Source organism: Hesperophylax consimilis, chromosome 10 (genome assembly GCF_061612785.1).
Source record: "Hesperophylax consimilis isolate HC1 chromosome 10, BYU_Hcon_1.0, whole genome shotgun sequence".
In the NCBI taxonomy this organism is placed as follows: domain Eukaryota; kingdom Metazoa; phylum Arthropoda; class Insecta; order Trichoptera; family Limnephilidae; genus Hesperophylax; species Hesperophylax consimilis.
The window spans coordinates 32,913,320-32,937,634 of NC_142845.1; the positions used below are offsets into that span (position 1 = coordinate 32,913,320).

General features: G+C 35.5%; 1 protein-coding gene across 1 annotated transcript in view; it reads left to right on the plus strand.

The window, feature by feature from the left end:
- Positions 1-20,573, plus strand: part of LOC149420634 (uncharacterized) — a 54,588-nt gene extending 34,015 nt beyond the window's left edge. The window contains exons 2-6 of the mRNA XM_089636397.1: positions 6,895-7,049; positions 8,184-8,340; positions 13,928-14,086; positions 16,058-16,204; positions 16,881-20,573. Coding sequence (XP_089492523.1) covers positions 6,895-7,049; positions 8,184-8,340; positions 13,928-14,086; positions 16,058-16,204; positions 16,881-18,592 — 2,330 coding nt within the window. The 3' untranslated portion in view covers positions 18,593-20,573. The remainder of the gene's footprint in view (positions 1-6,894; positions 7,050-8,183; positions 8,341-13,927; positions 14,087-16,057; positions 16,205-16,880) is intronic.
- Positions 20,574-24,315: the final 3,742 nt, after the last annotated feature.

The following is a 24,315-nucleotide window of genomic DNA, read 5'->3' on the forward strand; positions in this document are numbered from 1 at the left end:
AATTTTAGATAAGGCTTGATAGAAGAGAGGATATTTGTTTAGAGAGGGACAACCAAAAAATATGTGATCTAAAGTTCCCACTTCTAGACCACAGAATGTACAATCTGAGAAGTCAACGACGTGAATTTTAAAAAGATGGGAAGGAACGGAACAATGTCCGATTCTCATTCGAATGAGTGAAGAAATTTCTTTTTTGGAAAAATGAGGGAATTGCTGAAACCACGGTTTTGATGGAATAGTCCTTTGTATTGAGGCATAGCAGGCTCCCTTGAATTGACTAGCAATGTGCCAATACTCCGACCAAACATTGCGGGATCTATCTTTGATGATGGAAAAAATGTCAGATAGGGGAATGTGGTTTACGAGGGTAACAAATGGGTTGGACGCTCCTTGTTTTGCCAAGGCATCCGCAATATCATTACCCATGATACCAACATGTTCAGGAATCCAAATCAGAGTTACAGTTTTACCAAAGCTTTGAATGGAGGCTATCATCTCTCGAATAAGGCATACAAAGTGATCATCAGGATGAAGAAGAGGACTGGATTTAAGTTTTTGGAGGGAACTGAGAGAGTCAGAGAGAACGAGGGAATGTTCAAAATTATTTTTGATTATATATTTGAGAGATTCTATTATTGCAATGCACTCGGCTGAAAATATTGAAAATTGATTTGAAATTGAATGAAATATTCTGTCATTAGAATTATTGTGGTAAACGTTAATACCTATACCACAGTTAGGAGAGTCGGGAGATTTGGATCCATCAGTAAATAAAAGAGAAAAGTTGGGCCATTTAGATGAAATAATGTCATTGAACATATTATTGACAGTTCGGGCCGGGAGATTGGAATGACTTTTAAGGATTCCGATCCCTTCTATTATTGTTGGGGATAGGGTGACGTGACTATATCTACGATTTTAACTGTGACATGTTATCATTGTTTATGGTATATTAATACCGTTGATATTAAATAAATTTGTATAAGGGAAGTAGATCATTTTGGATGATGTGAAGCTCTGAGAGAGACTTAAAATTTTTACAGATGTCAGGAAGAGGTTTAGTTGAAGCTCTGATTGTAGATGAATGGGTTGAGTCAATGAACAACGAGACGCTGGGGATAACCTGATGACATTTAGAATTTAAACATTTAAGAACAAATTTGTCAGCAAATAGTTGACGCCTTAAATAAAGAGGAGGATCAGAACATTCTACTTGGAGGGAATTGATGGGTGACGATTGCATCGCTCCAGTTATAATTCGCAAAGATTTAGATTGAATTTTGTCTAATTTATCAAGTACATTTTTGAGGCAGTACTAAAAAGTGGGCAGGCATAATCGAGATGGCTTCGAATAAGTGCGTTGTAAAGCAACTTAATTCAAGTAGGGTGAGCTCCCCACCAAACGCCAGATAATGATCTGATGATATTTAAATTTTTTTCGCATTTAGTAACTAAATTATTAATATGGGAAGACCATTTAAGTTTCCTATCAAATGTTACTCCCAAAAATTTTACTTCAGAAGCGTTGGGGATTGGAGAATTTTTAAATAAAATTTGAACGGGGGGGTTTTTATGGCGGTTTGAGAAGGTGACACACTGAGTCTTTTGGATTGAAAGTTCAAGACCATTTAACGTGAGCCATGTGCAAAGGGCATTCATGGCTTCGTTAAGATATTTGACGGCGAGAGGGATGATTTTGGATGATAAGAAGAAAGCTATGTCATCTGCGAACTCAATAACTTTTACTTGTGGGGGAATAGTGACATGCATATAATATGTGTATATATTATACAGTAAGGGGGACAATACATCGCCTTGTGGTAAACCCTTCCAAACAGACCTACTTTGAGGAGAAATATCTGGAAGTTCAATGAAAATTTTTCTATCTAGAAATAGATTAATAATAGATTGGACAAACATGGGGGGAAGGCCAAGACCTAGAAGTTTTTTTTCAAGATTGGGATTGAAACATTGTCAAAGGCGCCTTCTATATCTATAAAGACGGCAAGACAAACTTCCTGTTTAGAAATTGATAAATTAATATCAGTGCTGATGATAGCAAGGTTATCTTGAGTGGATTTTTTTTCCTAAATCCAAATTGAGATGGAGAGAGAAGCTGTTTACTCTCGACAAAAAATTCTAATCGGTTTTTAATTAATTTTTCATAAAGTTTACTGAGGGTGGATGAAAGAGCGATTGGCCTGTAGTTGGATCCAGAATTTGGTGATTTGTTTGTTTTTAAAATAGGGATGATTATTTGAGAACTCCAGTCATCAGGCATTATACCAGTCTGGAAGATTTTGTTTAAGATGCTTAAGAAGTGGGTTAGAACATTATCATTACTATTTTTGATTATGCTGTAGGGTATACCATCTCTGCCTGGAGATGAGTCCTTGACTATCGATAAACAATTTTTTAGCTCAATTAAGGTGAATGGTGAGTCTAGCCAATGATTAGACATAGGAGTATTATAGATTGGCGTTATTTAATCTAAGTTAGGTACAGAAGGGGGGGCAATTTTGTCCAAGAATTCATCTATCCATTTAGAATGAGACGCTCGAGGAGATGGTGAACTGAAGGAGGATCGAAATCTTCGGATCATAGACCAAACTTCCGAAATTGGAGTGTTCGGAGATACTGAACCGCAGAAGTTGTACCACCCAGATCTTTTTTTTGACCTCAATACCCTTTTGGCATTGGTTTCAGCGTTTTTGTATATAAGATAGTTCTCCATAGTCATATTGTGACGATAGGAAAGAGATTTAGCTTTCCGAATTCTTACTACTTTGGAACATTCCTCATCGCACCAGGGAGTTGGAGGGAGTTTTTTTAAAAGATATTTAGTTTTAGGGGGAGGATTTGATTTCTTTATTGCAGTTATGAGCATTGATTTGAAGTTATTATAATCATCTTTGACGGAAAATATATCGGTGGCGGGTAAATTTAGTAGGAACGTGTCCATATGAGAGTTCAATTCATCCCATTTGGTGTGTTTCGTTTTAATCTTTGTCGAAGTATGAGACTTGTCCGATTGGAAAGAAGTTTGATAAGTAATGGTGATCGGGAAATGATCACTGGAGCAAGGGTCGGGGGACACTACCCAAGAGGAGAGAGAACCCAGACTAGTAGAACATATCGAGAGATCCACTGCTCTGGGGTTTGTGCTGGGGCGAGAGATCCTAGTAGGAGATCCGTCATTCAAAAGGAAAAGGTTGGATTGATCTAGGAAATCCATCACACTTCGACCATCTCGGTCGGAGAAAGCAGAACCCCAGACAGGGGAATGGGCATTAAAATCGCCTAATATAAAGAAAGGAGGGCTTAGTTGACTTACAATTTGCAACCAAACTTGTTTATTGAAGTGGGCTGTTGGGGGAAGATAGACTGAAATAAAGGATGTGTCCTTTATTTTAGCTGCATGGATGGAGTAAACCAAGTCTCCGAGATAGCAGCCAAAGAAATAAAGTTGGAATTTAATAGGTTAAGGAGATCAGATTTGTTAGAAATAGCACTTCGGCTATTCCACTGAAGTATTTTGAAATCTTGAAGAGTCATTTTGAATAAATGATTTAAATGTGGAAATAATAGTAGCAGCGTTGGACGGTAGATTAGTTTGAGAAGAAATAAGGTCAATTAGAAGCATAATGAGAGTTTGGATAAATGAAAAATTGTCTTGGGAGAGTTTTTCAGAAAGCTTTAGAGAGTTCATTGAGGACGGATTATAATTATTTGCACACCCATTTGTGGCATTTGAAAGAGATGAACCATTGAGATTTAAGAGCAGTGAGCTGATCGTATCCATGAGCCGGTTTAGAGATAGCGTTTTTGTATGTGAATTTAGATGAACGAGAAGAAGTTGTTGTAGAAGAGGGAAGAGGGTTTGATGAGGAGTTGCTGGATAAAGCCTCAGCAAATGATTTTTTGACAGGCGGGAATAGTTTAGAAGCCTGCAGAAAAGACAAGTTCTGAGAGGCCATAGAAATTTTAATATTTTTTTGGCGAGATTGTTCTGGGCAAGAAGTGTTGATAGCTGTATGTGAGCCTGAGCAGTTAAAACATTTGGGTGAGGAGGAAGAAGGACATTTGTCAGCTGCGTGGTTTTCTCCACATTTAAAACATCTGGGTTGAGATCTGCATGTAGCTTTGGTATGACCAAAACGGCAGCAATTGAAACATTGAGTGGTGGGAAGAGTATACATTTCAACTGGTAATGAGTTGAAGAATAAATATATATGGGAGGGAAGAGATTGACCTTCAAAGGTGATAACTACTGATTAGGAGGGCTTCCAGGAAATTATACCCTCAGAGGAGTCCTTGTAATTTAGCCTCCTGGCTTTAATGAGATTGCCAATGTGTTGGGGGGTTGAAAGTGAAGACAGAATTTCTTCGATGGACAGATCGGTCGAGATACCTCTGACCAGGCCCATGCGAGTGACATTGAAAGTAGGGATATATGCCTTGAACTTTGAATTAGATGAAATGAAGATATTTTTGATGAAACTGTTGGCAGCTGACCCTGAGAGGAATTCGACGGAGATTCGGAAGCGACCCTCGGCTTTTACACCTCCAGGCTTGATTGAAAGATTCTTGCTATTTGATAGGAATTTGCCAAATTCAAGAGGGTGGATGGTTTTTCCTTGCTCAGTTTTTTGGGCGTATACTATGAATGGGCCACGGGAATGAGGAGAATAAAAGTTTGTTGGAGGAAGTTGAGAAAGTGCTGGTGGGGACTGTGAAGTCGAAGGAGAGTCAAGTTTTATTGGGGAAGAAGGAGTAAATTTCCTTTTTTTGGTAGAAGTCAAAATGACAGAATCACTGTTAGAAATTTCTCCATTTTCCCCGTCTGGGGGGTCTGGAGAGGGATCTGGGGGCTTTGTAGGGGGTCCAGGAGGGAAATCTTCCTCCATTATTCACAACAGTAAACAACTACAATAATAGTATGGAAAATGACAGAAGTAAAAAAAGTTTATAAATATCTGGAAATCAGCAGCGAAAAGTGACTCCTGGAAGATCAGGAGGGAGAAGAAACCTCAAGGCACAACACATTACACTTTTTTTTTGCCAGAAAACAAAAAGGAATGGTAAAAATTTAATTTTAGATAGAGCAAAACAAAACAACTGATGACAGCCAAATGTTATTGTTGCAATGAACAGACATTTTATTTTTCAATATTTTTCTAGTAGAAAAAAATTTTTTTTTTTGTAGCGGTATAACGTAACTAGTAAAACCTCAAACTTTTATTTTTAATCATTGAAGATAATATTAATATTTTAGTTATTATAGAAATTCGGGCGAAGCATTAAAGTACTAATATTTTGCTAGTAATTATTTATGTAACTACTAACTTTAACTTAACTTTATGGCGATAAGTGGAGTGCCGCAAGAATCCCAACTAGGGCCCATTTTGTTAATAATATTCATAAACGACATTGTTGATGTATTTACTGATATAAACGTTCTACTGTTTGCCGATGACATGAAACTTTACAAAGAGATTAACCACATTAATGATTGTATTACACTTCAAACTAACTTGAGATATCCTTTTGAATGGTGCTCAATCAACAAATTAGCATTAAACATAAATAAATGCCAGTTCATTCATTTTTCCAAAATAAGTAATCCTATTTTTTTTCAATATTCATTAAATGATGAAAATTTAATTTGTGATAATAAAATTATTGATCTAGGCATTATGTTCGACAGTAAACTCACCTTTGTATGTCATATTAATAATATTATCAACAAGGCCATAAAGACTCTTGGCTTTGTTTTGAGAGCTGCAAAAGATTTCAATAATTTAGGAACATTTATTAAGTTATATAAAACCCTTGTCAGATGCCAACTTGAGTATAACTCTACGTTATGGTCTCCATTTTTCAATATTCATTCAGATAACATTGAAAAGATTCAACGGAAGTTTCTAAGGTTTATAAATTATAAATTGCATATTCCCATACAAAACATAAATGACAATTACCTCTTGGATAAAATGTCTCTATTGAAACTTTCAGAAATAAGAATAAGCACAGATTTAATACTGTTACAGAGAATACAACATTTAAAAATTGACTGTCCCGAATTACTTCAATGTATCAATATCCATGTTCCCAAAAAATCATGCCGACATTTCTTACCTTTTTACTTCAATAACACCAGGACACAAGCTTACCAAAATTCTCCGATTCCGAGACTTCACAATCTCGGAAACAAATATTCTGATCTGGGTGATATATTTCATTTGAAAACTAATCAGTATAAATGTTGTATATTCTATCACTTTTATTCTTCTAGACACAAATAGACCTATGTGCCCATATAACTTCTCCGCTTCTACTATTTTGTTTTGTTGAATCTTTTAAACTCAGTTATATGCGTGAGGATTCATTTTTGCCATTATGTTTACATTCTTCTTTATTGTATTAATTTTTAAGTGTTTACTCTGATACAAAATGCTTGTATTTTTTTTAAAGAAAAGCCCACTAGGGCGTGTAATAAATAAATAAATAAATAAACTAAAAACATATAAACAATATGGAATAAAGAAAAGAATCGCACACATATTTCTAATGTATGTTAGTGATTTTCTTCTTGTTGAACAGATTGAACATTGTCCTGACGCCCAACTAATGAACATTTATAAACACGCAGGACCTCAGTTTACATTTTAATGCGGGTGGCTATATCTTTGAACAAACCGAAACTATTATCGAAACCTTTCCATCCTAGTTATTAAATTAAAGACACCGCTAAATGATGACTTAAAACAGAAACTCCATAAGGTTCGCCACCCGCAATTGCATATTATCGACACGATCGTTCGCGTGTAACATTTCTCGGCACATTCAACACCCCCATGGAAGATTTACTATTAACTTTATATGTTGTTCCAGGTGAAGGACGCTGGCAGCTCCTGCAACCCACGGGCGACCGTCCGCCCAGTTTGCAGGAACACAGTGCTGTGGGGCACGCTGGCTCTATCTACGTGTTCGGGGGGGAGGTAGGCTTCTCAGGCACCGAGACGCCTCTGTGGGTCTACGATGTAAAGGTCAGTCACTGTATTCTTTTATGAGTGTAATTCACAAGAAATGCTTTAATTAAATACGACTTAGTAATATAGGAGTATATCTTGTCGGGGTCACCACTGTAGGAGTCAGACTACTTGGCTCCGTATTTTACTTAAGAATTAATGTTTATCAGTTATATTTTCCACCCCAGCAATTATATATGCAACAACTGTTACTTGACTTCGACTGTCCACACACACTACGATGTTTGTGCCACTCGATTGTTGGAGATCAAAAGAAGAAGATGTTAGTATGTCAGTTCTCAACGGGCGGCCAGCTGAAACGGAAATCATATTGGTAGACCTCTGACGGGTGAACCTCATGGCGACATGGATTTCGAGTATTCGTAGTTTCGATTAATAATTTTTAATACTAGACATTGTGCCTAGTTTACCTTTTAAATTATGTGAGAACTTTCCGATTCTCACTGGCGCCCTATAATAACCAAAGTCAGTTTAACATGTTTGTAAACGTCACAATTACGATCTTTATGCTTCAATGTAAATTTTCAACATGCTGGTGCTCCTTCGGACCCGGCGCACGAACCCGAGATTTAATTACTATCATTTCCATAACTTCAGAGTCGCTCATGTTTTTTTTATGTATTATTCTTGATAATACACTTCTTGTATTTTAGCTAATATATACCTTTTTTGTTATTTGTTTTTGAGTTGTTATGCCGAGTTGCGCATTCTTCTACAACTCTTTCCTTAGCCAACGTTACAGTGTCCATCATCAGGGCAGATGTGTCCTAGTGCCCGAAAATATATTTTTACGACGTGATTACAAAACATCGACTTTTCTCTACTTTCTACAAATATAATATGCATGTATTATATTTATAAACCACCCGGAAGAAATTTTTTAAATGATAGGGAAAACACTCCCAAAATCAGTTGGGTAGGTTAGAAGAACTAAGCGCACAAACAGACAGAAGCGGATAGCAACTTTGTTTTATACCATTTAAAGATGTTACTAATAACCTGACCATTTTTAATTTCTTCCTACTACGATCATTACTTAAAAAGCGGAAAATGTTGTTGTGTAGTGATGGAGAACTAACTTTAAATTGAACCAGCATTGCCATGGTTCTGTATTATAATTTTTCTCCACAGGCTAACCATTGGCGTAAAATATCCACCCGGAGGGGGGCCACTGTGCCCCGGGGCAGGCGTGGCCACACGGCTCTGGTGCATCAGGGAGCCATGCTGGTCTACGGAGGCTACCAGGATCTCAAGGGGTCCCTCAACGACCTCTGGGCCTTTTACTTTGGTAAGGAAAACTCATATTTAAAACAAAAAATTTACACTTCATAAGAACGCCCCTGTTTGCAGGGTGTAAATTCAAGGGAACTATATCGCCACCCAGTTGGGCGGGTTTGTGAGATGGGCTAAGGTATGGGATGCAGGAAGGGATTTATTAGTTCGAGTCTTGAAGACACCTTTCAGGCTTTCACCCTTCGAGGGTGTTCTAGGCCATCATTTCAAAATATGCAGAGAGGGAAGGTAAATTTTAAACATTTGAAAATATCTCGCACTTGCAAGTAAATTATTTAGTTTAAATGCTATTGGATAGCGGCGATACTAAAATACATGGATTCAAGATGGCTACACGAGCGCTCTGCATAAGTTATTTGAAATTTTATTGTTTTGTCTTGTTTTAAAAAATGTAATTTTTAATTTTTTTAATTTAATTAAAATAAATTTAATAGTATAATTATTAAGTTCTGCAAGTATTTTTTGGTTTTGTTATTGTTACAGCTTTTTCGGCTTTCAGGGCCATTTTCAACTGTGGTTTTAGCCACGTTTAGACGACCTATTAATATGATTCTATTTTACCCCCTCCCAATTTAAAATGATTTATTACCGGTTAAACCAATTTACTGATAAAATAATTGTGACAATAGATTTCATATTCTGTGCGGGTATTTTGAAGTCTGTTTTTCTGTTCGTGCTACCCATGGAACTATGATTGTGCTACCCTTCGTAATTGTTAAGTGCATTATTATTATTTCTGCGGTTTATTCAACGAACTACAAAAATAATAAAATTTTCAAAAATAGAATAATATCATTTTTAGTAGTTAACACAACGATCAAAATAATCTCACGTGTGCTCGAAATAAAAGACAATAGCATTGTAAGCTTCAAGCACGCTACACTCTCCAGTGTTAGACATTGCATGCTTTTAAAAGCTTGCGTGTAAGTGTTTGTTGATTGCTTTTTATAAAATGTTTTAGAAAATACGTAAATTACAAAAATAATGGTATGACGTCAAATCAACTCTTCCGGAGCTTTCAGTGTAAGTTTGCTAACTTAAGCCGCCTTCCCATGGGTCGGTAAAGAATCCACAAAAACCAGGTGCGGTATACTGATAGCCCATCGATCCATCTATTTGTATTGATTCCTACAAACAGTGCAAACGGGTCGGGAAGCGAGAGCGAGCAATGCGATAGCGGTACCAAGTTTTAGTGGGTGCTTGATATTTATCTCAGCACCGCCGATATCAATTCTAATTATCATTTTTACCAATAAAATTTATTTAGTTTCTTAAATATTTTTTTTTGTATTTTTTATTAATGTTTTGATACAGCATTGAATAATTATTAAAATAAAAATTCATTGTAAGCCTGTACATGGGTTTTATAGTAGATTATAACATTTAAATGGTTAAGGTTAAACGCGACGATCGTTTTATTCTACGTGTTCATAGATGGTTTTAATTAATTTATTTGATTAAAATACGCTTTTTGTAAGGTATTGCTTTATAATATTAAGACAAATTATTTGTTTGCGCCTGTACATACGCAATGTGAACATGAATAAATAGTTTTGTTCGTTTAAAAACTCAATACTTCCGAAACAGGCATAAAAATACAATAATGTGTCCATAATTCAATCCAATCTTAAGCACGCTACATTTTCCAATCCGCGTTTAATCTTAAAGTATAAAGCATAATAAATAATTTTAAAAAATTCTTAATAATTTATTTTTCAGGTACATTAATTCTGTCACGAAAATTCCACAACCTTGTCGTCAATGCTTGTATTTTTTATTTTTTTATTTTATTTTTTATTTTTTATTTTTTTTTTATTAGTAAAAAAAAGATACACGAATTACATAATATAACAATTACATAATATAATTACACAATATAGTAGGTTATTAATTACATAATATAAGTATTCGATGTACCCCCATAAATAAGCAGGGCTTGTGTGTATGGGGGTGTTGTTATATTTGGTACGATTCAGTTCAACTGTTCGGAATACTTTTTAAGGTGGCTTTTGAATTCGTTTATATTTGCATTCATGTTTCTAATTTTTTCTGGTAATGAGTTAAAAAATTTAACTCCGAGATATTCATAGTTGAACTGTCCTATTGTTTTTTTACATTTAGGAGTAGGAAGTATTGACATTTGTCTAAGATTTCTGTTATTTTTAAAGGGTGCAATTTTATTTTGAATATAGTTTTTATAAATTTGTAATGTTGCATGGTAGAAGTATAATGCACTTAATTTTCTGACCTTAAATTGTTTGAATAAAAGTTCGGACGAATATGAATAGGGTTTTTTTAATATGGTTTTTATTATTAGTTTTTGTGATATGTTTTTTTTTTTTTTTTAATATGGTTTTTATTATTAGTTTTTGTGATATGTTTTTTTTTTTTTAAATATTTACTCCACACAGGAGGCCCTGAAGAAAATAATTTCCCTCGGGGCCTATGTCATCTTTGGGGATGCTGTGTGGAGGGTCTTAAAATAAATATGTAATGTAAATTGTTTGATATATTATAATAAAACAAATAAAAAACTTTATTCCACTTAATTTTATTTTGACCGTAACCGGTTTCAGCTCGTCAAAGCCATCTTCAGACTGGTACACAAAATTCTTAGTCTACGGTTTATATACACAACATATGGGGGAGGGGGGAGAGGGGTAGTTTATAGGGTTTTAATCAATTTTATTTGTTACTAAGTCGTTTAAGATTGTTGAATTTCTAAATATTTGGTAATTCCAGTAAGCTAATTACCTTGGGTTTGTAGCTTATTTCAATATTTATTAGGGAAAAAACCTCACAGGTAATATGCATTATTAATTACCTAATTTTATTGTCAAATCATTATTTATGATGGGATTATATTTTCTTTTTGAAAAGATACATGTTTACATTTGAGAAATTATTATAAGAATTAAGAAAGTAGGGACTTAGCAACTGATACTAATAGCTTATTAATTACAAAGTTACTTATTGAAGGGGTACATGTTTACATTGAAATAGGGATGGTCTAACCTAACTACTTATTTTAATGTCGAAATTATTATGAAAATTACAATAGATACAAGAGCGGAGACTTGGCAAATGATTCTAATTGTTTATTCATTACAAAGTTAGGGTCTATTTTATTAATTAAGCGAGTAATTTCTAACAAAAATATCTAGATTAACCAATAATGATAAATGCAAAACAGCTTTTTATAATGTAAACTCTCTAGGTAGAATTTTAATTAACAACAAAGATAAGAGAGATAAACTCGAGAACTCGGGCGTTTACCAAGTGAACTGCGCTAACTGCCCAGCATATTACGTTGGTCAAACAGGGAGATCTTTCAAAACCCGTATTAAAGAGCATTTTACAAATTGGGTAAATAATAAAGGCGAATTGTCAAATGTAGCATCACATTTATTAGAAAACAAACACTCGTTTGATAAAGACAGAGATGTTAAAGTCCTCCATACTTGCAATAAAGGCCACAAACTTGATAGACTAGAATCTTTAGAAATTACTCGCTTAATTAATAAAATAGACCCTAACTTTGTAATGAATAAACAATTAGAATCATTTGCCAAGTCTCCGCTCTTGTATCCATTGTAATTTTCATAATAATTTCGACATTAAAATAAGTAGTTAGGTTAGACCATCCCTATTTCAATGTAAACATGTACCCCTTCAATAAGTAACTTTGTAATTAATAAGCTATTAGTATCAGTTGCTAAGTCCCTACTTTCTTAATTCTTATAATAATTTCTCAAATGTAAACATGTATCTTTTCAAAAAGAAAATATAATCCCATCATAAATAATGATTTGACAATAAAATTAGGTCATTAATAATGCATATTACCTGTGAGGTTTTTTCCCTAATAAATATTGAAATAAGCTACAAACCCAAGGTAATTAGCTTACTGGAATTACCAAATATTTAGAAATTCAACAATCTTAAACGACTTAGTAACAAATAAAATTGATTAAAACCCTATAAACTACCCCTCTCCCCCCTCCCCCATATGTTGTGTATATAAACCGTAGACTAAGAATTTTGTGTACCAGTCTGAAGATGGCTTTGACGAGCTGAAACCGGTTACGGTCAAAATAAAATTAAGTGGAATAAAGTTTTTTATTTGTTTTATTATAATATATTATAATGGAATTCCACCACGAATTATCGGTCTCAAAAATAGAAATATTAAATTGTTTGAGTTTGATTTTTATATGTACCGCCCCAGCCTATAATGCCGTATTGTATAATTGATTGACAGAAAGCGAAGTATGTGGTTCTAAGTAATTTTTCGTTTAAAATATCTCTTAAACATCTAAATATATATGTTAGTTTCCTTATTCTGTTGTTCAGAATATTTATATGTATAATTACATACTACAGACAGATGATAAGATGACATCACCGTAAAGCTGTAAACAGAAATCTTCAATACCGACAACAGAAATTTACAGTTTACTGAGCTCCAAGCTGATCTGTCGTGTGCAGAGTCCATGCAACATACATCACGCAACAGTTCCCGCGTCTTTGCAGCAATCGGTTTTTGTCTATTCTTTACCGACCCGTAGGACGACCGAATTAGTGATTTTAAAGGCAGAAGATTTTTTAATTATTCTTACAATGCTTAACATAAAATATGTAAAACATGAAATTCTGGATAAATTCTTGAAAAATCGAATAGATTAACCTTTCTTAACCAACGGATTGCATTCTTTGGATCATATACAGGTTGAAATGCTTTCTTATTTTATCCTATTGATCCCTTCGGTACCGGTGCATAGCCGGGAAAGCTGCCAATCGCGCGCCATTTGTACACTGTTAACATTTACCCCATGAGAATAACTCGGCAGCGACCTGTTGGCCTCTGTGTTTACTCCTTCCTAAAACATGCATAAGTGCAAAACCCAGATTTTCCCATTGATTTCCTCGAAAAAACCCGCCACGCACCATCCCCAAATAATATGACATCTGTCCCGATAGAAACAAAACAAACACTCGAAAAACGAGTGGTTTGACCCGCTCGTTGTTCGAGTGGAATGACTTTTGACGTTTGGTGTATGTAAGTATGTACCTTTGACGAGATTCAAGAATAAGAAATTCTACCAAAGTATCAAGTACTTTCAACGGCCTGGATTGGAGAATCGATACCCACGGAGTCGAAACGCGAAACGAGTCTCGAATTATGGGAAAGGCACGAAACAATATCAAATTGCGCCAAAGACCGCTTGCTGTTGGTTCGTTCCTTTCCCATAATTCAAGGCTCGGCTATGAGACAATTTGCAAATGTCGGCGATTGTTGTTGATTATTATCAATGATACTCAAGTTACTTAACAACTGATTGTTGTTACCGCTGATTTGTGCGTTATTTTACCGCATCAGGCATATTTAAAAAAATATGAGTGATTATACTTTTAATAGTGAAGTTTACTCTAAAACAGTACTGACTTGTACTTTAGTTGCCCTTGTGAGGAAAATTATTTTTCTTAGGAAGTTCATACTCTTATTCGGAATACACACAAACAATAGTAGTATGAATAAAAGTGTTCACATGCCCTGACCCTATAACTTTTAACCCTTTCAGACACGGAGTCCTGGCACCTGCTGTCTTCCAGCACGGGCGGGGGCGTGCTCCCCCCAGGGCGGCACAAGCACTCGGCGGTGATCCAGGGCGGCGTCATGTGGGTATACGGCGGCATGCAGGACCTGCATGAGAGGGCAGATTGCTGGAAGTGGGATACAGGTTTGTCCAAAAATTACATATATGTACCTGAAAATCGAACCCTAAGGTGATAATTAGAAGCTTACTGTTACAGGGATCGTTTTGCTGGCAGATTTAGGATTTTCACATCGACCAACAAAGTCTAGGCAGGGCGTGTGAATGTTAAAAATGACACCGAAATCAAAATTATTGGTTCCAAAAATTAGGCTACGAAAACATTTATCGAAAAGAAAGCACATTATTTCGCTGGATTCGCAGATAAGAAAAATTGTTTTTTTAAAAATCTTTTGTTGGTCTGTGAGGACCAAATTTGTCTCCCAAGATATTATCCTTTCGAAGCGAGACGACGGAATCAGATGGGTTGTAAAATTACTCGTTGGTGGGCAGAATTATTCGACAGAATTTGTATTACACGCCATATCTCGAGTTAATATGTCGATGGTTTTTCGACTTCTTCAATGTCCCTTTACTTTAATTTAATCACACATTCAATACCCTCTAATTACTCGTCACGCGTCGCTTCACATAATTTTTCACATGTTCAATACCCACTAATTACCCGCTGATTACCCGTCACGCGTCGCTTCACATAATTTTTCACACGTTCAATACCCGCTAATTACCCGTCACGCGTCGCTTCACATAATTAATCATACGTTCAATACCCGCTAATTACCCGTCACGCGTAGCTTCACATAATTCTAATTGAATAATTTGCATTGCGCCGCTTTTGTGAAAAATCACCTCAAGGGCGGTGTACAACTTATTATGTATTCCTAGGCTTGATCTACATTTATTATTTACAAACACATAAATAAAGCATACCTACCTGGCAGGTCACTATTTCAGATAAACACAATTATTAGGTTAAGTTGAAGCTTGGAGAAGTTACGACTCTGCACGCACAACATAGGGTATTTCATGATTTTGCGTTTGCTATTTTGCCCTCCATTACTATTGATATTACATTTATTAGAAGATTAGGGGCAAAAGTGGAGATGATATTTATTTTAAAAGATTAAAGAATTTGGGACTCTTTAGGAATGGAGAATTTTTATGAAATTATCTCAAAAAGCTTACAAATTTTTAGTTTTTTATATTTAGTTATTGAAATAAGGCGAATTGTGAAAGTGAAAGGTAAATGGATATGTCTGAAAAGGTGAGTTTTAAGTTTAGCTCTAAATTCTGTTGAGTCTGTGATCGTTCTTAAATCGTGTGGCAGTCCATTTCAGACTTTAGGTCCTGACACTCGCACGCTCACCTAACTTAGTATCTGGTGTGCGCTTTGGTTCCTTCGACCTTCCGATAGCTGATGACGCTGCTGACCTAAGGGTTGACTGTTGTGAATAGGTATTTTCCAGAATACACATTTCTGATAATTTAGTCGGAGTCATTCTGTTAAGTGATTTAAACACCATTCAGCAGAGCTCGAACTGGATTCTTTCAGAACATTTGAGCCAGTTGAAGTTTTTGAGAAGCTATGACATGTGATAAGTCTAAACATGATGAAACATGAATATTATATGACATAATAGCGATTGTCACTATTTATTAATATATTTTTTAATTCACGCCTTTTTTGGGCGTTTGCATGGAATTAGTCAACAAAATAATATTAATATAATAGTTTTCCAGTAGAATACTCTTATAAACTTAATTTTTAAATATAAATTTGACTGAGCGTAGGGATCTCCTGTTTTAACTCGACCACTTTCCATATCGTCTATCAAAATACTTGAAAGAACTGACTGTGCGGAAATTGATGGTTAACACTTGTACACGGTTGACGTTTGTCACGTGAGAACTGTTCGTTTCTGTGACTCTTTATTGAGTTCAACAACAAAATTAATTAATACCAAATCTTAAAATGACCGGGCTACAAATTTAACTACTGACTCTCAGCAATACCTTACACATGATCGTATCATAATCTGCCTGGGCCAATCCATGACTTCCATTATGTGACAATTTAAAAAAAATAATAATTTTCAGTCTCCAGCCAGTGGCTCCAGCTAAAGTGCAAATTTTCCCCCGGCCCTCGACACTCGCACGCCGCTTGCCGCCTACCCGGTTACATGCTGCTCTTCGGAGGGGAGTGCAACGGCCAGCCCTCTAATGACATCTGGAGATTTCACTTTGGTAAGTCTCTTTTTTTATTAAATAAAAAAAAAAAAACAGTGAGATGGATGGATTCATACGTCCGTCACTCCTGGACACATTGACCCCAGATTCCTAGCCACCCCTCGTACCTCTCCTTCCTTTCCCAGAAAAGTCCCCCATACAGCATCCCTAAAATGACGAAAGCCCTGAGTTTTTGTAAATCAGGGCCTCCTGTGTCGAGCTAATAACAATACAAAAAATTGTCCTGTAGTGATGCATTTTGAACCTAAATTCTTAAATTAAATACTGAAATTTCATTATTGTATTTCAATTACGACCTGACTCACTTGAGTTAAAACACTTTAATTTCTTATTAAAAATTAAAAATTATGAACCAAACGACATGACAATGTCTTTTTGTGTATTTAGACGTTTTTAAAAGCGCCATAGTTCGGATGGAAGTGTCGTTCGTAGTTGAAAATTTATTGAATGGGTTTATTTATTTAGGGTTAAAAAATCTGCGTACTTCACAACATTATTTTTAATTTTTTTATTCTTGAATATAAACAAACACCCGCTAAACTGCCAAAGAAGTTTGTTAGCATCTTACATCAATATGAAGCATTTAAACTGCAACTGATGAAACAAGAATTCACAGCAGATTTTTGTCCAAAATGGGGTTAACTGAGCTTAAAATAATTATTTTAAATTTCAGGTACGGAGTCCTGGGAAAAAATCCACGTATCTGGAGTGAAGCCACAACCCCGCTCGGAGAGTGTGGCCATCGCCATATCGGAGCTCCAGCTGCAGGGGGACCCCTGTCCCACCCCCTCCCACCATGGCCAGAGGGGCCGCGGCCGCGCGAGGCATTCATCCTACCTCCCCAACAACAAAGTCTCCCCCTGTGAAAAAACCTACGTGTTCAAAGCCTCTAACCAAAACTATGTCGACGGCAGTCCCGCACAGCTGGAAGAACCTAAAACAATTAGCTCCCCGCCAAACGCAGGCGGCAGCTTTCTCAAAGAAATCACAAAACTATCACAAATAAATATTTCTAGACTAGGTCACAATAAGTGTAGTTATAGTGTCCTGATTAGTAATACTGACTCTACGGAGAGTTTGCTTCACCAGCAGCAGACCGCGGCTCAACAAGAAGAGGACTGGGTTGAACCTCCGACCAACAAACATTCGATGGTTAAGTCCCAGAGTGCGCACGTCATCAACAGGAGAAAAGTCATCATGAGCGGTCTCATATCACCAGTCATACCTGAAATCGGTAGCTTCACGAATACCAAATCCCACGGAAGTCGCCAACAGTCTTCAATAAATGAATGGAGAAGAAAAGAAATGACAAGAGAACCCATATCTGTCCCGAACTTCAGTGATTTAACCTTACTTACGCCGGTTCTGACTCCTGTCGAAGCCGCTAGATTAGTTTATTTGGATTCTGAAGAAGAAGAGGGATACAATAACGACGTGTTTGAGCCGACAGTTGACGACCACGATATTGTTCAAGTGCTCCCAGCACCGACACCATGTGATTTTGCCATTGTTCATAAAAAGTTTCAACCGCAAGTCAGAGACGATAGCTATAGTTCTCATTTATCTTCCTACGCTGAAAGTCATACTTATGAAAATGTGCCAAAATGTAGCGTCATCCCAAAATCAACATCCGTGCGCTTCCAAAACTACCCGGACTTGGAAGAGGCGTCTGATGAAAATATTTCAACTTCCGACTACGCCAGCATCGAAGGCGTGAACAAAATATCTTCCAATAGCACTTACAGCATGTCTACTAGGCAGAGCTTCACACCTTTAGAAGAGAACACCATCAATGAGTTGAGTCCTTTGAGCAAATCAGGCATGAAGCATTCAGACACAGCTTTCGGATTCTGCAATCCAAATTATCTCGGTCCAGATATTCAGACGATACTATCCAACAACAAGAATCAGACTCTTCAGCAAGACACGTCTACGAATGATGATAGTATACAGTTTTGCAAAATGTTAAACACTCCGGATAGTGGAATAACAGATAGCAGAAGTGAGAGTCGCTCATTGTTCATGATGGATGACATGGTTGAAATGCAAGACCTTGGAAACAAAATGAAATTTGGACAGAATGAGGAATCCAGATTGCAAAATCACCATGAAGGAAGATTTCCTCCACGATCGTTGACTATCGAATCTCCCTGCAGCCCGTACATAACCAAAGACAACGTGATCAAATCAAGAGCCAAAAGTGCCAGTAGAGCTGAAAGACAAAAGTCTAAGGAAATAATGGCCGAAGACGAAGCTCATGACATGACCTGCTTTACTTCCGATGTTGTGATACCTCTGTATGTGTTTGTTATTGGTGGCAAGGAACATGGACACGTTAACGTCTTCAAAAGACCCCTGTCCATGTGGAAATATCAGCTGTACTGACAATCTTCTTTAAGTTTTAATCATCTCTGTGTTCTATGGATTTGCCAATGGCTTGATTGACTATTTGATGTGTTTAAAAGATAAATGAGTGTTCTAATATTTTCCTACAAATGATCGGACGTTTACTCCAGATCTACCAATAGAATAAAGCCTTTAGCACTTTTGAGCATTGTAGTGTGATAATGAAAATAATTTCATTTATGTACAAAACAATTTTGCTTTTGATTTATTGCAATTTTTTTTTTTAAATCAGTTATGTTTAAAAAATATAGATATTCATCGTTCCGTTTAGATGGTAGATTCTCTGCCACATAAAAAAATCAAAATGGGTCAATGATATCTTGATCATTATTTTCCGTACTGTCGATATAGAAGTAAAAATTTAGACACCACGTAAATCTTAAATGACCTGTACATTGTGTTTTATGTCGAGCTTAGGAAATTCTAAGTCTGATATGAGCCGTCACATTTAGGCGTTAGGTTAGTTTCATCCCTTCAAAAACTGTCCAATTATATTAAGTGATAAATTCTGTATTATTTACACATTAAAGACCTTAAAGAATTTAGAATTTATCAGGTCAGTTCAGTAAAGTCTGAACAAGGAACATAAAAAAAACCTTGAATTTTGCTAAAAACAACCCAAAACAATGTATTCAACTTAATTTTACCCTGATATTTCGAGTCAATGAATAAATCCCAACAATAAATACTGTATTTGATAGTAAAAGAAAGACTCTTTCAGATTTTGATTAGTGTTGATAGTAATACGTTCTATTGAATTTTTCCATGTTTTGTGTTTATTTTTGATTTTATGATTGTTTCTGGTACCTTAATAGTTCAATTTTTCAACCTTTGTTAAGTTTTTACATTGTTGTTTGTTTTGTTTTAATTTATTACGTGAAAAGGAACTGCAATGAAAAAGTTGACAAATAACACCAATGTTAATAAAATCGAAGAAAATGTTTTTAACTTAAGAAAAGCGTTAAAGCATGACACAAGAAATATTGTTTGTATTGGAAGAATCGGCATCTGATATATCCATTGAGGTATAAAGGTAGAGTCAACATTGGCTTTCGAAGTATAGGCCACAAACATCGGTTCATTGTCCGCTGTGAGTTATCACGGGCTTCAGTCGGTTACAAGCGCTCGTCCGGTACAGGTCTCCGGCGATAACTTCAAAATGCCGACATGCATGTACAATGTATTGTACAAGTCGTACTCAAAAATATAGGTAAAGCAATTCTCTTACCTTTCATCGGTAAACAGGGTTTTACCGTAATTAATGGTCGTGTAAATTAGCTTTTAATGTTTAAAAAAAACTCAAGGAGCGTTGAAGTTGCCGCGCCGGTAACCCAAATAGTCCGGACGGTGGCGCGGCGGCCGGTCATCGTCGATTCCTTTCGTTGAGTTCGTCCGCTAGTCGGAAGGATTCGGGCGACATCGAGAACCGCCACATCCCCTCTTTCCTACTTCCCGCATAGAAACAAAAATTTACGCTGATTGTGCAACGAATATAGACTCTATCTGTTTACCTCAATGGGTATTTCCTTGTTTTGAAAATGTGGTAATGTTTATAGGCGATTTTCTATTTTTGGACCTTTTGGACACCACTCAATTTTTTAAATCTTCTCCTTTAAGAATCTTTTAATGATACCACGTGTTTATTGTTTTACAATTGTTGGTTTCCTTTATATTATTTGATAGTGTTCATGGTTTACATAATTTAAAAGTAGTACAAATTTAATAACAGTCAGTGGTGACAAACAATTTCCAACAATGGGTTTCCTGCTTAAAATTTTCCAAGAGAGTTTTAAGAACAAACATTGTTTTACCTGCTGATTATTTTGTAAACATTCATGTGAAATTTACAATTAATGAGTACACAACGTATTTTTTCATAATTTTGACATCATATTTCCATAAAATTAAGAGAAATAATAAAGGTCATTTACAACTAGGTCATTTACGCATAGAAACAAAAATTTACGCTGATTGTGCAACGAATATAGACTCTATCTGTTTACCTCAATGGGTATTTCCTTGTTTTGAAAATGTGGTAATGTTTATAGGCGACTTTCTATTTTTGCACCTTTTGGACACCACTCAATTTTTTAAATCTTCTCCGTTAAGAATCTTTTAATGATACCACGTGTTTATTGTTTTACAATTGTTGGTTTCCTTTATATTATTTGATAGTGTTCATAGTTTACATAATTTAAAAGTAGTACAAATTTAATAACAGTCAGTGGTGACAAACAATTTCCAACAATGGGTTTCCTGCTTAAAATTTTCCTAGAGAGTTTTAAGAACAAACATTGTTTTACCTGCTGATTATTTTGTAAACATTCATGTGAAATTTACAATTAATGAGTACACAACGTATTTTTTCATAATTTTGACATCATATTTCCATAAAATTAAGAGAAATAATAAAGCTCATTACAACTAGTTGTTTCTATGGTAATAATACAGATAAAGAATTTGAACATTCCCGATCTTGCTTCCCTGACAGAGCATTAGTGCGATGTTATACGAACGGCATTGAAGCCGAATCTAGTGTGAGAGCTGTCAACCATCTTGTACGACAATCTTTCGAAATGGTTTGTATGCATAGTGTCCAGTTTGTATGTAAAGCGGTGCATAGTGAAATATTATAATTTTATCTGTTTATTGTTAATGCAGTTATTAACGGCTTCTGATTTTTTGGGTATTTGATGAGACAAGGAGCGCAACGTCATTAAAAAAATTAACAGCTTTTTGGCGTTTATCATATTTATCATCTTCCCCCCACCCAGCGGCTTCAAATAGTTCTGGAATAGCTCCATTTTTTTCTTCTTTTTAGGTTCATGCAAGAACACGAAACTTATTTGAATTTATTTTTACTTAGAAATATCTCTACAAAAATTCTAACTAACTAACTAACCATCACCCCGTTTCCCTGCAGGGGTATGCAGAGAGGACGGACCGCTAAACAACTCGGTTTTGGCACACACTTCTTGCCTCATTCACATTCATACATCGTCTCATACATGCTCTTCTATTATTCTGACTCTTGAAATGGCCCGACTCAAGTTCACTTGATTCACTTGGTCGTGCCATGTCTTCCTCGGGCGTCCCCGACTTCTGCTATCATTCACATTTGCATCGTATATTCTCCTTACACTATTTTCTTCGCTCATTCGCTCTATATACCCAAACCATCTAAGCGTCCCTTTCTTGATCTTACTCATTACGCTTACATCAGCGTTGCACTCTTTGCGGATCTCCACATTCCTCACACGATCATACATGGTTTTACCACACATACGCCTCATGGATCTCATTTCAACAGCATTCAATCTACTTTCATCCTTTCTTTGCCAGTTCCATGCCTTACTTCCATACAAATTCTATTTATTATACATACAATGAAAATTTTGAATAATTTATTTCAGGAAACCCGTTAATGGACAGCACTGAATTTAGCCATCGTAGCAATTTATCTATTTTTATATGTATAGCTGTTTTTCGTATCTTTATTGGATCAATTGTTTTATATAAAATATCTTTTTCTAAATAAATAGGAAATTAAATTTATAATATATTTGTTTGTTCTGTTTTTTAAGAGCGTTTCGGTCAAATTCTCATTTTGTTATCTTTACTGATTTTCTATGGTTGTTTGTTTTAGTTACATTTGAATGCTTTAGTTATATAATATTATGATAGAAGATAAATTATAAATTAAGTTTAGGAAATATTCACACTCATACACCGTCTTTTAGTATTAATAATCTAGAGTAAGTCTTGTAAATATCAACATCTGTCCTATGATCTTATGTTAAAGTAGGCATTATTGTAATATTGTGTTGTGTTCATTTTTTCTTTAGATAAATACATTTTTGTTTTTAACAATTTTCGAAACTACTCGTTTTATTTTCATAATTGTGATCCCAAATAATTATCAGACATGGATAAAAAACATACCTTCTTTTTTTAACATGTTGTCACAAATTACTTAAATAGGTTGGGGTGCCTTGCGAAAAATCAAATGTAACAGTTACATGAAATTAATTTATCGTGTTTTGAATTATTATCAAAGGTGCGTTTCAGTTGAGAAGTTCTTGTATAAGCAATACTTTGTCATAACAGTTCAGATGATCACAAATTTGGTCAAAAGTCTTTACAATTACACTATAAATTACATTATAAAAATACGCGACACGTTAACACATAATAATGTTAGCATTGTTCGATGGCCTACTGAGAAGCAAGCTGGAGTATACGAGCGATGTTTGGGCACCGTACCACCAGAAGTACATTGATATGATAGAGCAAATCCAGAAGAAATTCCTTAGGTATGTCTATATGCGGACGCATGGAACCTATCCTAGGTTCATGCACCATATCGACTTACTTGAGGAAACTAATTCTGTGAGTCTGGAAACTAGGCGGAAAGCAAGTCTAGCTATTATGTCTTTCAAAATTTGGAACAATTTTATCGATATTTTTGTTGTTTGTTTTTGGGGTGTTATGCCGTGTTGCGCTAACTCCTTCTTTAGCCGACGTTTCGGACAGCGCTGCAGTGTCCATCATCAGGGCAGATCCGGTAGATATCTTCGGATCTACCGGATCTGCCCTGATGATGGACACTGCAACGCTGTACGAAACGTCGGCTAAAGAAGGAGTTAGCGCAACACGGCATAACACCCCAAAAACAAACAACAAAAATGCTTTTGGCCGTGAGAATCTAAAAACTTAATTTTATCGATAGTCCATTCCTCTTGGGATGCTATGATTTATATGTACCAGACCACTACAGCCGAAGTCGATACCATGACTTATTCAGAGTACCAAAAGGCAAAACCGACGTCCTGGCAAAGCATAGCATGACGAGGGGAGTGGTGCTGTTGAACGAACTAGCAAAGAATTTGCATTTAAGTGACTGTTCTCTAAATGACCTAAAACAGTTATTCAAGAGTCACTTAGCTAAATGCTGATGTGATGTAAAATTGTACTGTAACGGAAATAAATGTTCGGTTGTTGCAATAATAAAAAAAAATATATAATAATAATCGCTGAAAATGTAGTACGGCTTATATAAAGGATATATATGATCATTCAAAGAATATGTGCGTGCAAATGAAATAGGTATATTGCCAATAAAGTATGTCCACTGGACCTAGTTCAATGAAACCGCGCGCGTTGTCTTCACACGAGCGATTTGTTGTATATATGTATACATTTAGGTTCCATGATAACTCAACACAGTGACAATTCAACACAATTTTAAAAAGTGATATAAAGTATTAAAAACGATGAATTTTTTTTAAAACCTAACCTAACCTAACCTACATAACCCAATCAATAAAGTTTTTGTTTCATCACTTTCCATGTCTTTATATAACTTTTTAAAGATGTGATGAATTATCATTGTGATGATTTATCCGGTTACCATACATTTAGCACACTATTTAAGAAATATCATTTTTCAAAATATTCGTATTGAAACATATGAACATATACTGCGGTTTAAAGCCAATTAATCCATGTAGCTTTATCCGTTTATCCCATACTGGCTGACGTGTACCTTAGAAGATAGACAATATGGACATATCCCATCATGGACTTTTCTCTAGGCCTTTTGAAGATATGCAATTCCGTAGTACATTATTTTGATAAATAACAAAGAAATGTAAGTGCCCAAAAATATTTTTAATAATTCAAACTTTTGAAAAAAAAAATTC